General features: G+C 44.5%; 1 protein-coding gene across 2 annotated transcripts; it reads left to right on the top strand.

Annotated features, from left to right (window-relative positions):
* Positions 1-1,338: 1,338 nt before the first annotated feature.
* On the top strand, positions 1,339-13,152 carry DNAJA4 (DnaJ heat shock protein family (Hsp40) member A4). Of its 2 annotated transcripts, XM_034783029.1 has the most exons (8): positions 3,368-3,519; positions 3,839-3,976; positions 8,060-8,240; positions 10,149-10,253; positions 11,032-11,259; positions 11,440-11,670; positions 12,345-12,445; positions 12,534-13,152. In XM_034783029.1, the coding sequence occupies exons 2-8, from the start codon at positions 3,845-3,847 to the stop codon at positions 12,744-12,746; spliced, it is 1,191 nt and encodes a 396-aa protein (XP_034638920.1). In that variant the 5' UTR covers positions 3,368-3,519; positions 3,839-3,844; the 3' UTR covers positions 12,747-13,152. The 2 variants fall into 2 exon arrangements, with proteins under 2 accessions (XP_034638921.1, XP_034638920.1); XM_034783030.1 differs by lacking the exons at positions 3,368-3,519; positions 8,060-8,240 and adding an exon at positions 1,339-1,432.
* The last annotated feature ends 3,787 nt before the right edge of the window (positions 13,153-16,939 follow it).

Here is a 16,939-nt window from a genome sequence, read left to right as displayed (position 1 = left end):
AAGTCTCTTTGTCCCCTGACTCCAGCCAGACCCTCCACCATCACCATTCCAGCCCATGGTGCTGAAGTGCGCACCCCCTGGCTTGAAGTGGTTTCCATCCTATGTTTACATATTGGTTCACTGACTCTCAGCACCCCACTATAAAAATTGTTCCAGCACCTCTGATCCAGCCTGGTCCCTTGTCCCAGGAGTCAGCTGACTGGTGTGGGAGCCAAAGGGCTGAGCTGGGTTTTACAGTTCAGTCAACATAACCAAATAAAGCATGTTTGTAAGCCTCTGTGAAAAAGTGGTAGCCTAAGGGAAGTTAGGCACCAACTTCTTTTAGAGCATAAAGTGCTATAGAAAGTTAACAGTACTCCTATGTTTTACCCCACCCATAAAACTTTGGCTGTTTTATCAAAATGTAAATTAATGTGATCATTTAACATAACTTGCTTAAATCCAAGGAATGAGGTTAGTCCATATAAGGGACAAATTGTCAAGGCCCCAGGGCTCACATAAGTCAGGGATGGGCATTGTTTTAAGAACATGAATAGAATAGAATCTGACTCCTGGTTAGGAAGAAAACAATTCAGTGATAGAGTGGGGATACACAACTGGATACACAACTGCAGTTATTGCTGTAGCTCCATAAGCAGGCTGAACTGACTTATTCCCTGCCCTCCATCTCTTCTTTTCCCCCCTCTGGTAGATGCATAGGGAATCTCCTAGCATGGGCCAATTTGTCTCTCCTTTCCTGGACTAATCCATGACCTCAAAGGAATAATTGTGATCTTATTACCTCTTACTAGCCACCAAGAAGGCACACTGGATGCACAAGCCTAAGCACAAATATTCCCTTTGAGTAAAGCAAGTGGGTTTAAATATCTTTTAAAAAACAGCTCTGACAAATGCTGCATTTAATAAATCCCTTTGCAGATCAATTCCATCAGCCAGGGAAAAGTGGTTTTACTGAACAGCCATTATGGATAAAAGCAAAGGGAACAAAGGAAATTGCACTGCAGAATTGTGCAGGAGTGGGGAAGCATGACAGATGTAGCTACAGAATAAGTGGGAAACAGGGCCGGCTCCAGGCACCAGCTAAAGAAACAGGTTCTTGAGGCTGTCAATACCAAAGGGCGGCACTCCAGCCGCTATCGAGGCGGCACGTCTGGGTCTGCAGCGCAGTAATTCGGTGGCAGGTCCCTCAGTCCCTCTCGGAGCGAAGGACCTGCCACCCAATTGCCACCAAAGAGTGGAATGGCGCAATCGTGCTGCCGCGGCCACAAAGAGTGGAATGGCGCAATCGTGCTGCCGCGGCTTTTTTTTTTTTTTTTTTTCCGCTTGGGGAGGCAGAAAACCTGGAGCCGGCCCTGGGGACAACAAAGGATACTGATGCCAGAGCTGCCGAGCCTGCCTCACCTCACGCCGGGGGAAAGAGTCACACTCACAGGTGAGTTCCTTCCCCCACCCCTCCCCTTCCCTTCCCAGAGACCCCAGCAGCCAATCCCCTCCCTCAGACTGTGCTGCATTCGGCTCTCTCTAGGACCCAGCAGCCTGCTGTTAAATGCTCCACTGCTTCCCGTCTGTTCGGTCTCCGGGCAGAGCGGTGCCCCCAGGTAGCGTGGTGCCCTAGGCGGTTGCCTGTTCTGCCTATGGCTAAGGACGGCCCTGTATATTGGGATTATTATCAGGAGAATTTTTTATTAGACATTCCATGTGCTTTGTGCAACCATTAACTTCATCTTTATTTTTATTATTTTGTTCCTGGATCAAAATTCTGTCTTGTGCACAGTATCTTTTCTTTTAAATTGTGTTTTTAAGGGGTAGCTCCCTCCCATCCCCACCCATCTCTCCTTTTTGCATGCTCACCTCTTCTTTTTCCATCCATTACTGCTCTAGGAACAGTTCACTGTTGAATGGTGAAACTTTGGAATTGGACATAGTTTTTCCACTTCAGGGTTCCTTCCTCTGCAGCTAACCTATAAATAGTGCAGCTCATCGTTCAGTGTTGGGATTTACAAGTGAGAAGTGTGCGACCCAGTTTTCAGGGATGGATGCCAGAAGAAAGCGAGTCACAAAACAGATCACAAAACTGAGGCACAGAAGAGTGGTAGAAATGAGAGTGATGTCAGAGGGGAGGTGATGTAGTGGACATAGGTGAGATGGTGAGGTTAGAGGTGGATGGACAATGCAGTGGGTGGAAGTGGGATAGTGACAGAAATGGGGTATTGATGTGGCAGGTGGGAGATGTACTTCTGGCAGTATGAGAGGTGAATGTCAGGGCAGTGGTATAATGACTTGAGGGGGTAGGTGACATGGGAGGGCAGGGAAGAAGCCTCAGGGGGCACTGGGAGGAATGCAGAGGAGTACCTCAATGATGTGGATAAGTCATGAAAAAGGCAGCGTGGGTGTGTTCAGGGGAACACCCCAGGGGTTGTCTCAGAAAAGGGTGTAAAGTGATTCATAGGGAAGCAGCAGTGGTTGTGTTTTGCATTGAGGCCTAGGAGGTTTTGGAGGGGGGAATGACAGGTGTGTCTTTGGGGGGGGTGACCTAAAGGTGTCTCAGTGGGGAGTTACATGTGGGTGAGGAAGCATATTGGAGGAATGGCAGTGTGTGTCTGGGGTAGGGTGGCATTGGGGTTGTGTTGTGTTGTGGACTGAGGGATTAGCAGGACATTGTGGCAATGCAGAGGGCATTGTGATGCTGGAGGTGTTTTTTTTTTCAGGTAGGAGGGCAACCTGGGGTGTCTCAGGGAAGGAAATGTGGAGAGTACTGGGCATGGGTTTGTCAGAAAGAGTCAGTTTCTTCTGATGTGAAGAGCAAGGAATATCTCATGGAAGAGTTCCCTTCGGTGTGGAGTGCTTCCTGGAGGTAGGTGGGTGGGTGTGGAGGGTGTAGAGCAGTAGGGTATGTGAGGTGTGTGTGTGTGTAGCAGTAGGGTGTGTGAGGTGTGTGTGTGTGTAGCAGTAGGGTGTGTGAGGTGTGACAGGAGCATCTTATCTGGGAGGGGTAGGGCAGGTAGAAGGAAGAGGCAGGTGGGGATGTCTCAGGTGGAGGGGAGGCTGGGCTGTCTTGTGGGCAGGACAGCCCTGGAAGTGGCTTAGCAGGGGGTGTGGTGCGCAAGCAAGTGCTGGGACTGTGTAAGTACCGGAGTGACTCTCGTGGTCAGTCTAGGCTGGGAGGGGCGGAGATTGGCTTGTGGGGGGTTTATCTGGGGAAGAGGGTTGGCTGTGCGGTGTATCTGGGTAGGGGGCGCAGGTAAGTCCCTTTTAGTACCGTAAGCGCCGGTAGTAGCAGCGGTTGCCTAGTAACAGCAGGCGGATCCTGCAAAGCCCGCCCCGGCTCCTCCTACTACAAGGGCTGGGCGGTGATGTCACGCGCGGGAATTCTAGACCGTTCCAGAGCTGTGACATAGGGTGGCGTCATTCCAGAAGGTTCGGCGCTGCCGCTATAAAAGCCGCGGAGCCGGTCGCGCGCTGCGCTACGAACTAGCACTAAATCGGTTACGTGCGGGGGGGCTCGTGAGTGTGATAGCGGTAAGAGCGGCCGGTCCCGGGGGGAGGCGCGGCGCGGTGCGGCGCGGCGGCGATCAGGGATGCCCACAGGGCAGGTCTGCTGGGGGCTGGAAGGATAAGCCGGTGCCTGACTTGAGGGAGCCATTCGCCTCCCGGCCGGCGTCCTGTTTGCCCTGGGCGACAGCTGCCCGGCCGTCCCCAGCTCGGCGCCAGGCAACGCCGTGCCGGCGTCCAGTCGGGGTGGGGGCTGGTCCCTGGCCGGGCCAGGCAGCGCCGTGTCGGGGGCGCTGGTCCCCGGCCCGCAGCCCCCGTTTAACGCTGGTGTCGCTCTCCCGCCCAGGGCACCATGGTGAAGGAGACGGGATACTACGACATCCTGCAGGTGAAGCCCGGCGCCTCCTCGGAGGAGATCAAGCGCGCGTACCGCAAGCTGGCGCTGAAGTATCACCCCGACAAGAACCCCAGCGAGGGCGAGCGGGTACGTGAGGGCGCGCGCCCGGCTCTGGGCGGGCACGCGTTAGGGCGCCACTTCGCTTCAACGGGCTGCGCGGGGGGCGCCCTGCGACAGGCTGTGAACCCCTCGGGCCCCTGCCCAGTGGCTCTCCGGGCCTCGCAGAGCCGGAGGCGGGGTGTAAAGTCTCACTGATCAGTCTAGGGCCCGGCTAGAGAGACCCTGCTAAGGCGGGGAAGCACCTGCCGCGCGGGGAGCGCTTTGCTTACCCCTGGCTCGCCGGGCGGCCGGAGCCTTGGTGTTGGAGGTGCTGTCACTTCTGCCCTAGCAGCCAGCGGGGTCAGGGACGGACCCCTCAGCCCGCCGGCTGCAAAGGGACTTGCGTGGCTGCTGGTGGTCCAGCTGGTGAGGCTTTGCAGCGTGGGGACTGCCTCCCCTCCGACGCTGTGTTCAGAAAAGCCAGTTGTAATTAAAAAGCTCTTTTGAAAAATATGTTTCAGTTTCGGCATAACAAATGCTGCTGTCGGCAAGCTTCTAGGATGGACAAAACGGTTGTGCTCACATGAAAACTAACTTTATAACCTGGTTCTGCATTTCTACATGAAAACCTTTCCACAGGACCATCTACTTGGCTGTGTCTAGGGCTTGGCCTTGAGTCACATGAATGATGCCAGTTACATTTTAAACAAATGGTTCAACTGTCCAGTATCTTGATGTCTATGGTATCAAAAGAAGAGCAATTGGGTATCAAGACTGGTCCTTGAAAAGCAAGTTAGTTATATTTAGCCATGTGCAGATGAGTGACCATTGTCCTTGTAAATAGCAGATGCTTTCTGCAAGTGCCAGAATGGATTTGAATTAAATCACTAGTCAGGAAGACTCAATTTAATCATGGATTTCTACATAAAAATGCATTCTTGTTGGTTGTTATAACCTTAATATATATTCTTCACAACTCAGAGATAGATGTAGGTTTCATTTTCAGAAGGTACAGGCTATACATTTTTACAGTGATTTATTTTAAAAACTTTTCAGATTAGTTTTACAGCTATATCAGAAAATGAATGGTTGTTTGGTTATTTCATTTACCAAAGGTAATTGAAGCAGATATTTATGAAGTCATTGGGAGGTGAACTATCTCCAGTTCAACATTAATATTTGGAAGATTTTCTTGCCGTGCTGTATTAGAAGGAGAACATCACCAAACAGACATTTAAATTGTTAACTAAAACAATAACATCATGTATTCTGGATTTTTTCTTCAACAGCAAACAGAGTATTTTAACAAAACAAACATGAATTTTTGAATTTAGTTAAACATTCACTTTTTTTAAAATCAGGGTTGTTTTTGTTAAAATTGTTTTTAACTAAAATAGTTACATGAAATATTTAAAACAAAATTAAATCGACTATGTTAGCCAGGTCAACATGAGAAACTTAAAATATTGGCAAAATGAACGAGGAGTACTTGTGGCACCTTAGAGACTAACAAATTTATTTGAGCATAAGCTTTTGTGGGCTATAAAACCCACTTCATCGGATGCATGCAGTGGAAAATATAGTAGGAAGATGTATATACACAGAGAACATGAAAAAAGGATGTTGCCTATAACTATAACAAGAGTAATCAATTAAGGTAGGCTATTATCAGCAGGAGAAAATAAAACTTCTTAGTGATGATCAGGTTGGCCCATTTCCAACAGTTAAGAAGGTGTGAGTAAGGAGGTGGGGGGATTAGCATGGGGAAATAGTTTTTAATTTCTGTAATGACCCATCCACTCCCAGTCTTTATTCAAGCCTGATTTAATGGTGTCCAGTTTGCAAATTAATTCCAATTCTGCAGTTTCTCGTTGGAGTCTGTTTTTGAAGGTTATTTGTTGGAGTATTGAGACTTTGAGGTCTGTAATTGAGTGGCATGGCTAAACAAGACAGTCTCTATGCAAAAGAATAAATGGACACAAATCAGACGTCAAGAATTATAACATTCAAAAACCAGTCGGAGAACACTTCAACCTCCCTTTTCACTCAATGACAGACCTCAAAGTCGCAATACTCCAACAAAAAAAATTCAAAAAAAGACTCCAATGAGAAATTGCAGAATTGGAATCCATGAACAATTGGAATTAATTTACAAAACTTTTCTTAAACATTACATGAATATATTGTCTCATATTGCAGAATTAGAATTTATAATCCTATTCCACGATGAGATCTATGTCTCTTAATTAAAAAAGATAGTTTTTTCCTCGAAAAGCATTTTATCAAAAAAATCCGATTTTTTTTTTTTAAATCATTGATTTTTATCCACCCTGACAAGAGCAAAGGATTATTTAGTTCTGGTTCTCTTCTATTATCTCTGTTCTGTATTTAATGAATGAATGTAGTGTTCTTATTGCAGTAAAGGGTATTCCCAATTAAGCATAATACATTTTCCAGACTCTTTTGAGACGTAACTTTTTTGCTAATGTCTTTGGAGCATATAATCTCATACGCTTTCATAAACTTTAAGGGGGGGAGGATTGCTATCTCAGCTATCACAAGCTTGTGGAAGAAGTAGATTGACACCACTGTTGTTACTACACAGTCTCTTCTGATTTATGGGAATTGTTGGTGCATCCTGTTGCTAAGAAATTCAGTTCATCAGTGTTAGTTCTGCTGTAAACAAGACTCAAATGACTGCTATGAGCACTTTAATCACTGCCGTGCAGTGCTAGATGGTATGATACTTAAAACACTGGCAGCTGCTACCAGTATTGCTGTACTATACTACTGTTACAATTGGTGGAGCTGTGCTTGTGATGGCAACAGCAAAAAAAAGACAATGGAGATGTGTGACTTAATTGTCCAGAGGGAGCCATGTCAGCTCTCCATGTGGAATTCATTAATTAACTTTTTTGTGGATGGGCAGAAGGAAATTCTCAAACATCATCTGATAAGATGACAAGAGCAGTATAGTTACATGCTCAGAAAACTAGCTGTACTCTGAATAGCAGGCTTATGAATTTAGTGAAGCTTCTGGAAATGGCTTTAACAAAGGGCATAAGTGAAATCAGTATCTCTAGTCTTAAAGAGCAGTGTGCAGAACAAAAATTGAAATAGTAGGGTCTAGCATGTAACTACTGTAATGTGGTCTGCTGTGTCTTCCATTTTTGGAATTTTGCCATTTTATTAATGCATATACCATTATAATCTAACACCTCTGGCTCCATAGCTATTAAAAACCCTTTCGGGAACAGTGTAGACAGTCATTTCTCTTAAGAAATTAACCTCATATCAAAAAGAATGCAAGATTAGCCTCTTTACTTAGGAATGCTAGCTGCCTTACAGTGGAGTCTTGGTCAGGGGAAAAGAACTGCAGGTGACATACAGCAGATCATGAGGAACACAGATCATAAAATTCATAGTCAAAAGAACTGACATGAGAGTCAGGTCACTAGAAAAAAGCTTAAAAATGGTTCATCATTTTGTCTTCAGCTTGTTGCATAGTAATAGGAGAACTTAAGTCTGGATTCATATAATAAAAGCTCCCTTGAAACCAAGGGATATGTCCACTTCTAGACAAGACATAAAACTGACTTTCTGACCACTTAATGTCAATGAAGCACCTCTTTCTTTTCTCATAAAAAAAGGGTGGTTAAGTTTAATTTGACCAGAATATTAGGGTTAAATCCTGCAGGTTTAACTGGATATAAAATCCTTCATTGCTGTTGTTGCAGGTCAGTGGTGAGTGAAGTAGTTATCAAAGGCCAGTACTTCAGTCTTCTGTGATAAAACTGTAATGGAAGGAAATAACACCCAAACAGAATGTATAGCTGTAGGTGGCAAACATTTGAGAAGGCTTGATGTGAGTTTGTTGTAACATGTATGTATTCACCATCTCTTTGTGCAACATAGAAATCACTTAATATGTGTCGGGGAAAACGTTGCAAAAACACAGGTAGTATCTGTACATTTTAAACCAACTTTCTGTTGACAGTGCTTTCTGCTACAAAAGGTTACAAGTACTACAGAAAAATCTTGTTGCAGTTCAAATTTTCTTGAGATTCACTTGTAGATTATTCTTGCCATTGGTCATAGTTGCTCAGAGCTTTTCTCTTTCTCTTTTTTTAGTTTAAGCTCATATCCCAGGCTTATGAAGTTCTGTCGGACCCAAAGAAAAGGGACATCTATGACCAGGGTGGGGAGCAGGCTATTAAAGAAGGAGGCTTGGGTGGCAGCAACTTCTCTTCACCCATGGACATCTTTGACATGTTCTTTGGTGGTGGAGGCCGAATGAATAGAGAGAGAAGAGGTACATAGCTCTAAAGAGAAGTTGTAGAAACTTAACATGCACTAGTGCGTAAGACACCTAACTGTGCTGCAGTATTGCTATTTTTATTAAAATGCATCTAGTGTGGATATTGTTATTAGAAACAGCATAGGTCATGTAAAGTATGAGCTGATCTGTTGATTATAGAAATAATTTTCTAACATGTAGCTGATACTAAAAAAAAATCAGTGACATGGTTAGGTTATGTAAGTGGGACGTGGATAATATAGAGGAGAAAGACAATTTAGTGGCTAGAACAGGCATGGGAGTCCGGACCTATTTCTAGGTCTGCAACTGACTTGCTGATACTGTGGTACACCTTGGACAAATTGCTTAACAGGGTACTATGAACTTGAAAATAACACTTCAAAGTGTTACATGTAACATCTAACACTACAAACAAAAGATTGGAAGGGGTAAGGGGAATAAAATTTAAAAACTAAGAATTCTTGTGTGCTTTTGATGGCACTTTCTGTATACAGTAACTCCTCACTTAAAGTCGTCCCGGTTAATGTTGTTTCGATATTCAGTTGCTGATCAATTCGGAAACATGCTCGTTTAAAGTTGTGAAATGCTCCCTGCTAACGTCTGTTTGGCAGCCACCTGTTTTGTCCACTGCTTGCAGGAAGAGCAGCCCGTTGCAGCTAGCTGGTGGGTGGTTGGAACCAGGGTGGACCATCAGCTCCCCACTCCCCTAAGTTCCCTGTGCAGCAGCTGTCCCTCCCCTCACTGCCATGTGCTGCTCCTGCCCTCTGCCTTGGAGCTGCTCCCAGAGACTCCTGCTTGCTGTACGGGGGGAGGAGGGGAAATGTCAGGGTATTCCCCCCTGCTCCTGCACCCCACTTACCCCATCTTCCATAGAGCAGGGGGGACACACAAGGGAGGGAGGGAGCTTCTAGGCAGTAGCTGCCCTCTCAGGTCTCAGCAAGCTGATTTAATTAACAAGGCAGTGTACTTAAGCCTGGGGTCAGCTACTTAAAGGGGAAATGAGCATTTTTCCTCTCACACATAGGGTGTGTGTCTCTGTCTGCCCTCCCTCCTTTCCTGCTGCCTTGTAGAGCATTGTGAGAGTTAATCCTTGAAGGCTCAGTCAATTGCTAGTTCATTTAGTAGTAAGGCATTCCCTGGGAAATATCCCACCCTCTGAATCCTCCACCTCAACCAAGCTTCACAATCATCATCACTGTGTACAGTATTAAATTGTCTGTTTAAAACTTAGAGAGAGAGTGTCTGTGTGTGTGCGCACGCGCGTTCATTCCAGGGAAATTTTTTTCACCAGGGAAAAGACTAACTAAACTAACTATATATATATTTTCCCTGGAACCTAACCCCCTCATTTACATTGATTCTTATGGGGAAATTGGATTCACTTAACATCGTTTCGCTTAAAGTCGCATTTTTCAGGAACATAACTACAACGTTAAGTGAGGAGTTCCTGTAGTTGGCTTTACTGTCTTTGCCTATCCCCCATTTTTTATGGGTTTAGTAATAGGGGAGAGAAACTTTTTTAAATTATGCCACAAACTGATGAGGGAACATGAAGGCAGGTCTAGTATTAAAGTGCTTCTAAACTGACATGATCGCATGTTGACAATGTCCCTATAATGTCTTGCTGTCTCAGTTAATCTACAAAATGAGGTTAATAATGGCTGCCTAATTTATGGCCAAATTAAGTTTGCATGTAAGTGGATGCAACTCAGTGGAAGCTAACAAGAGTTGCATTTGCTTACACCAGGGTTGAATTTGGCTTTTAAAATTTGTAACAAACAGATTCCTCAGTTAGACTGAACACATACTAACAAGTAGTCTGCTTAGAGACCCTGTAATAAGAAATTGCTATTAATAATGTTGGTATTGGCCTTTAATATTTCTAAATTCTTTTCCTTGAAGGCAAGAATGTTGTGCATCAATTGAGTGTCTCTCTTGAAGACTTGTATAATGGAGTTACAAGGAAGTTGGCACTACAAAAGAATGTAATCTGTGAGAAGTGTAAAGGTATGAACTTCAGTAATGTGGATCATATAAAATTCAGCTTTTTAAAGTACAGACAAAGGGAAAGAAGCACTGAGTGGCTACATGAATCTCTGTAGAACCCATCATTGTCATGGCACCTAGCCATCAATGAAAGGGTCTGAAAACCTTTTTTACACTATACTTACCCACGAATAAGGCCATTCCTTTCAAATAAAACTGTGGCCTTATTGTATATTAGTGAACAGAACCTAGATTTCTTAGTTCCCTAAGGAGCAAGCAATAATAAAATTAAGATACAGGATGTTAAGATGGTCATTTATCTAGAACATTAAACAACCAACCATGTATGTTCTTAAAATCTTCTTTTATATGTCCATTAAACATCATATGCTTACATAATTGTCTGGTCTTGTTGACTAGCATAAATCTTGAAGTGTTAAGACAGTAGACAGTTATGTAAAATTCTAGCAGACAGCTTTGTTTTAGAATGCTGCTGGAATGCCAAATGGCTCCATTTCCAAGACATGATAGATACCCTGATCATTCATTGAAAATTGCTGAAATGTGAAGGGAGGGTGAAATGAAGTGTGCGCAATTGGGAATGTGCCAAATGTGTCTGATTTAACATACAGTAACACTTGGAAGGGGGGATGGGGAGGGAGAGTGTGAACTAAATTCAGAATGTGAATTTGGTAATTCTAATGCTTAGAACTAGGGTTCAAGCAATCTTATTCCAGAATAGTATTGAATGAACAGCTTTCCCATAGGTGTTGACCTTAGATTTTCTTTCTGCCTCAAGGATATGGTGGAAAGAAAGGAGCAATAGAAAAATGCCCCATGTGCAAAGGAAGAGGAATGCAGGTTCTTGTTCAGCAGATTGGACCTGGCATGGTACAGCAAATTCAAACTATGTGCTCAGAATGCAAAGGCCAAGGTGAACGAATAAACCCAAAGGACAGATGTGACAACTGCAATGGATGTAAAGTTGTCAGAGAGAAAAAGATCATAGAAGTTCACATTGATAAAGGTAAGAATACTTAAAATAGTAGCTCAATCTCAAATTTAGTGTAAATCTTTGAAGTATACAGATTTGTCCCAGAAATTGAGTTGTGTTAAAGTTCTAATGAGCTCTTAAAACATGTTACAATATATGTATCTAACAAAACAGGTATAGAGTAAGCCTATTAATTTAAATTACCTTTTATAGGTATGAAAGATGGGCAAAAGTTGGTATTTCATGGAGAAGGTGATCAGGAACCTGACCTGGAACCTGGTGATGTTATAATTGTACTGGATCAGAAGGATCATAGTGTCTTTCAGAGGCGAGGACATGATTTAATTATGAAAATGAAAATTCACCTCACTGAGTCTTTATGTGGCTTCAAACGGACCATTGAAACACTGGATAATAGAGTCCTTATTGTAACTTCTAGACCAGGTAGGCTTTCAAAGTTATGCTTGTTCTTTTAGAAATTCCTTGTTAGTTGGCAAAAGTCACACTTCACCGTTTAAGGTTCCACTGAATTTGTTACAGGAATGGGATTTTAGAAATCAGTCAACCCTGATTTGATTGAGTTACTTCTGTTACAGTTCTTGCTCCCATTCTATTTCAAACTCCAACTTGTTGGCTTCCTTTATTACAGGTGGAGCAGATAGCACTGCCTGTAGGTGAGGTTGCTTGACACTTTCCAGTATAAGATCCTGGTTTTGATTGCTTTATAATTTTGCCAAAACTAAAATGGGAGTCAAACATTTATGAAGTTAAAAATTGGAGTAAAGAACCAGGAAGCTCCTGACTCCATGTGGAGCTAAAACACTTTTCTGCAAGAAAATCCCAGAAAGGGAAACCAACTTAAACTCTCCCCCTTGGATTTTTCACCTACTGTTCTTTAAGGGTTACTTTTAAGATCGGAGAACAGACTTCATTTTTTTCATTACACTTTGTGTACAGTCAGCTGTCCCTTGTGTTTGTATGGGCTTTCACAGCAATGGTGAAGAGAAATTCATAAACCCAGGATTGTTTCCTGTTACAAAGCTTTGCTTTTATGGCTGTAAACCCAAATGTAAAGATACCAAAATGTATACTGATTCCAGATCCCTCTTTGTGGGCAGGTGAAGTGATAAAGCATGGTGATCTAAAATGTATCCTTAATGAAGGGATGCCTATCTACAAGTCTCCACTGGACAAAGGTTATTTAATTATACAGTTTATGGTAAGTTCACTGCTTCTTCTTCACCTTCATATTTAATGGAATATTTAAGGCAAGGAATTACTTACAGGGAAAACATTTTTATTTGTAGGTCATGTTTCCAGAGCATCAGTGGCTTCCCAGGGAGAAACTGCCTATATTGGAAGCTTTGCTTCCTCCACGAGAAGAAGTCATGATTACAGAGGACATGGATCAGGTAGAACTTACAGAGTTTGATCCAAAAGAGCAAACTTGCCGTAATAGTAGAGAAGTATATGAAGAAGATGAAGGCCCCAGAACAGGAGTGCAATGCCAGACCTCTTAAAATGACATGGAATGGATGAGTCATCTGGAATGTAAATTTTCACAATGAAAACTGCATGGCTTTAATAGCCACTACCTCTTTTTTTTGTCTTCAGCAAATTGAGTTGCTGTGTTGCCCATATGTTTGTAACCAATTCATATTTAAGTATTCGTAGTCTTTATATGTAACTTAGCATTTCCTAGTTATGCAGCTGAGAAAATTGACTGTGCATATCTAAGTTGCTATAAAGGTCCACAGCTTTAGTGAAGTACCACTCAAGAAGCAGAGTGACTTCAACAGTACTATTTATGTAAGACTCTTGCAATACCAGCTTAGTGTCTTATGTAAATATTTTTTCATATGGTAAAGTTAGTTTGTTTCCTACAATAAAAACCATCTTCGGTCCAAGCAGAAATCTATCTGAAAAGTACAATCTTATGCTCCTTTCATCATTAAGCCTGTTATAAGAGTCTATAAATGTTTGTTCCGTATGCCAGCCCAGAACCAAATGTTGAGCTGAGGCTGTCTTTGTCCAGCAGCCAATCTCAGAACTAAATCTCTCCCTCTGTTGCTGTGCAGTTCAGGCTAGGGCTTTAAGGTTTAGTTTAAATAAGCCATTAGACTGTTTAGTATAATACTATTTTTCTACTGCCTCAGCAATTTCCAGAAGTATAATGGATTCTGGGCAAACATACTGCTACACAAAACAAGCTTTTCATTAATCATTTACTTGCACACCAGCTTGGTCTGCCTGTCTTACCACCTACCATAAGTATGGTTGAGTAGCAAAAACTCAAATAAGATAAGGCATACTATGCCTTAAAGTTAGTCTACTAGGAAAAGCTTTTTACTAATATAATTCCTTGTGATGAATACACTTAGTCTGGTAAGTGATGTCAGTTTAGCTGAAACACTTTACAAAATGATGAGCTAAATTGGAAAAAAGACTACTTCCACCACAATAAGTACCCACAGGAGGCATTATAGCCAGAACTCAGCTTTCTCTTTTCCACAAATCAAGTACAAGACCCTACTTCCTCCACTCTCCTGCCTCAGTGAGTCAAGGCCCTGAGACATCCCCCAATCCCTTCTGTAATTCACAGTACCTTTAGAGGGAGTGGAGAAATTAGGTTTATCTGTTACTTGCCCTAACAGGCCAAGGGAACTTAGGTGCTGTATTTTCAATAGGTACCTATTTTTTTTTCTCCCCATACTGTCAAATTTACTCTTCCACCTTAAGATCTGTTCTCTTCCTTTAGTCTGTAGAGTAACTATAGTAGCCGGCCTGGCATAGTGATCTCTTTAGATTTTATTCCAGCACCAAGTTAAAATAATTAACTGTAAAATGTTAGTGTTACTGTGCCAGCCTCAGGTAGATGATGTTTCCCTATCCTGTGTTTTAGGTCCTTCCTTAGCTCAGTGACACTCTCAAAGCTAGGACTGTTTCCGATTACAGCAGCCTATAATGAAGTAGTACTTAGTTTTCTGAAGGGGGAATCATATCAAACAAATCCCTATTCAGAATCCCTTGGTTCTAAAAGCCCAGACTGTATTCAGATTAAATGCACAGGGGCTATCAGCACTTGTCAGTTATTTTTCTGAGTAGTAGAGACTGTTCATATTCACTGTAACTACAATCCATTAGCAGTTTGTAGCTACATGAGAGCTCTATTATCTTAGGCTTGGTCTACACTACCCGCCCCAATTCGAACTAAGGTACGCAACTTCAGCTACGTGAATAACGTAGCTGAAGTCGAAGTACCTTAGTTCGAACTTACCTTGGTCCACACGCGGCAGGCAGGCTCCCCCGTCGACTCCGCGGTACTCCTCTCGCCGAGCTGGAGTACCGCAGTCGACGGCAAGCACTTCCGGGTTCGACTTATCGCGTCCAGACTAGACGCGATAAGTCGAACCCAGAACTTCGATTTCCAGCCGTCGAACTAGCTGGTAAGTGTAGCCAAGGCCTAAATCAGTGTAGGATTTACAGGCTACTGCTGAATGGAAAAGTGGATGCTTCCTGTAGCTGAGCTTTTCAAATTTCATTGAAATCAGTAGTAAATTAACAGCAATGTGCAGGGCCTCATACATAATTTTACAAGCACAGAATGACAGCAGTCAGGTTTAAGTTCAAAGTAGCTAGCTGTTTTTATTAATGCAGCTGATAGGGCTTGTTGTGTTTTTAGTAGTATACAGCTCGGTCCAAGGGTATTTGTATAGAGAATTAGCAAGACCTGAGGTGGCACTAGAGGTTACCATACAGCTGCTGTTTACATAAAAGCATGTGGCCAGTGATGAGCTGCCAAAATTTTAACAAACTGTTCCCTATAAAAAGTTCTGATTTAAGGGATGTTCCACAGTATGTATTTGTTGTACCAATAGGGTTACCATACATACATATTTTCCTGGGAAGCGATTTAAGACCCAAAAAGCCTGACATGTCTGGGAAAATACAGATGTATGTTAACTCTACCTAAAGTTCTTTTTTAAAAAGATGGGCCTGATCTAGAACTGAGCTCTGTTTCACATGTGTGGGTCCCTATCATTCCCTGGGGGTGTGCTAGGGTGACCAGATGTCCTGATTTTTGGGTCTTTTTCTTATATAGGCTCCTATTACCCCCCCACCCCCTGTCCTGATTTTTCACACTTGCTGTGTGGTCACCCTAGGGTCTGCACATGTGCAGGTCCCAGCTGCTTCCTGCCCCCCACATTGAAGCAGGTGTTTAGGGTTACTGTCCTGGGAACTGCAGGTCACCAGTGGACATGGGGCCAGCTGCAGACAGGGGCATGGGGCAGGGCTAGCTCAAGGCAAGGGGTGTGGGGCTGGCTGCAGGCAGGGCAGGGGAGTGTGGCAGGGGCTGGCTGGCTTGGGGCGGGGGGGTTGGCAGGGCTGGAGACAGAGGAGTGCGGGGCTGGCTGGCTTCAGGCAGGGCCACGGGTTGGCTGCAGACAGAGGAGTGTGGGGCTGGTTTTGGGCAAAGGGGTTCAGCAGGGGTTGGCTGGAGACAGGGCAGGGGCTGGCAGCCTGCAGGTAGGGTGGCATACACTCATGGGGAGAGCAGCTCAGAGCAGCCCAAGCAGCAGGACAATTCCAGTAGAGCAGCCAGGGACCCTCCAGGCAGCAGCGGGAGCCCCAGGGCCAGAGGTCCAAGGAGCAGCAACAGGGCCAGGTAGCAACCCACATGGCTCCCGCAGCACAGTGCTCCCTGGTGGCCAGAGGAGAAATTACACACTTCCTGGCCAGAGCCCATCAAAGCTGCAGCAACCCCCACCGCAGGGAAGCCGGTTAACAAGCAGTTCTAAAACCGCTTCAAAATTTAACAACCGGTTCGTGTAAACCGGCTCCAGCTCACCACTACATATGGCCGTATGCCAGTGTGGTATAAAAAGGCAACCCCTTGTACACAATTTGATTTAGTTTCTGTATAACCCCCTACTCCGTTCTATTTACCTGCCTTTTCCACGAAAGGAATTCCTAGCTTCAGACAAGACAAGAGCTGATCTTACATAAGAATTCCACCTGCAGAATAAAGACTTGAACCTTCAGCTCTTGCTTGCAGTAGGACAGGTGGGCAAACTACAGCCCGTCGGCCAGATGCAGCCTGTCAGCTGTCTTAAGCTAGCCCTCAAGCTCCCATTGGGAAGTGGGGTCTCAGGCTTGCCCTGCTCCAGCACTTGAGCAGGGTGGGGGCCATTCCACAGGGCTGCCAGAAGCAGCTGCATGGACCTGCTCCAGGGTACAGGGCCAGGGTCTGCACCATGCAGCTCCCGGAAGCAGCCACATGGCTCCACTCTAGCACTCCAGCTAGGGAGCAGGGTCAGGGCCACTCCACGCAGCTCCCAGAAGCTGCAGCATGGCCATGCTCTGGCTCGTATGTGCTCCAATGGCTCCCTCTGGCACTCCAATGGGAGCTGCAGGGGCAGTGCCTGCGGACAGGGCAGCATGCAGAGCCACCTGGCCACACCTCCACATAAGAGCCAGAGAAGGGACATGCTGCTGCTTTCTGAGAGCCACTTGAGGTAAGCGCTGCCTGGAACCTGCACCCCAGAGCCCCCTTTCGCACTCTGAACTCATTTCTGCTCCCACACCAGTGCCTGCACCCCCACACCAGTGCCCTCACCCCCTCCCGCACAACCCCAATTTTGTGAGCATTCATGGCCCACCATATAATTTCTATTCCCAGATGTAGCCCTCAGACCAAAAATTTTGCCCACCC

Source organism: Trachemys scripta, chromosome 10 (assembly GCF_013100865.1).
Source record: "Trachemys scripta elegans isolate TJP31775 chromosome 10, CAS_Tse_1.0, whole genome shotgun sequence".
Lineage (NCBI taxonomy): Eukaryota > Metazoa > Chordata > Testudines > Emydidae > Trachemys > Trachemys scripta.
Note: the sequence above shows the minus strand (reverse complement) of the source record. Positions and strands in the feature narration are given on the sequence as shown.

Coding starts and splice junctions, on each gene's coding strand:
- DNAJA4 (XM_034783029.1), top strand. CDS start 3,845: ATGGTGAAGGAGACGGGATACTACGACATCCTGCAGGTGAAGCCCGGC. Junction 3,977..8,059: donor ACCCCAGCGAGGGCGAGCGG/GTACGTGAGGGC, acceptor CTCTTTTTTTAG/TTTAAGCTCATATCCCAGGC. Junction 8,241..10,148: donor AATGAATAGAGAGAGAAGAG/GTACATAGCTCT, acceptor TTTTCCTTGAAG/GCAAGAATGTTGTGCATCAA.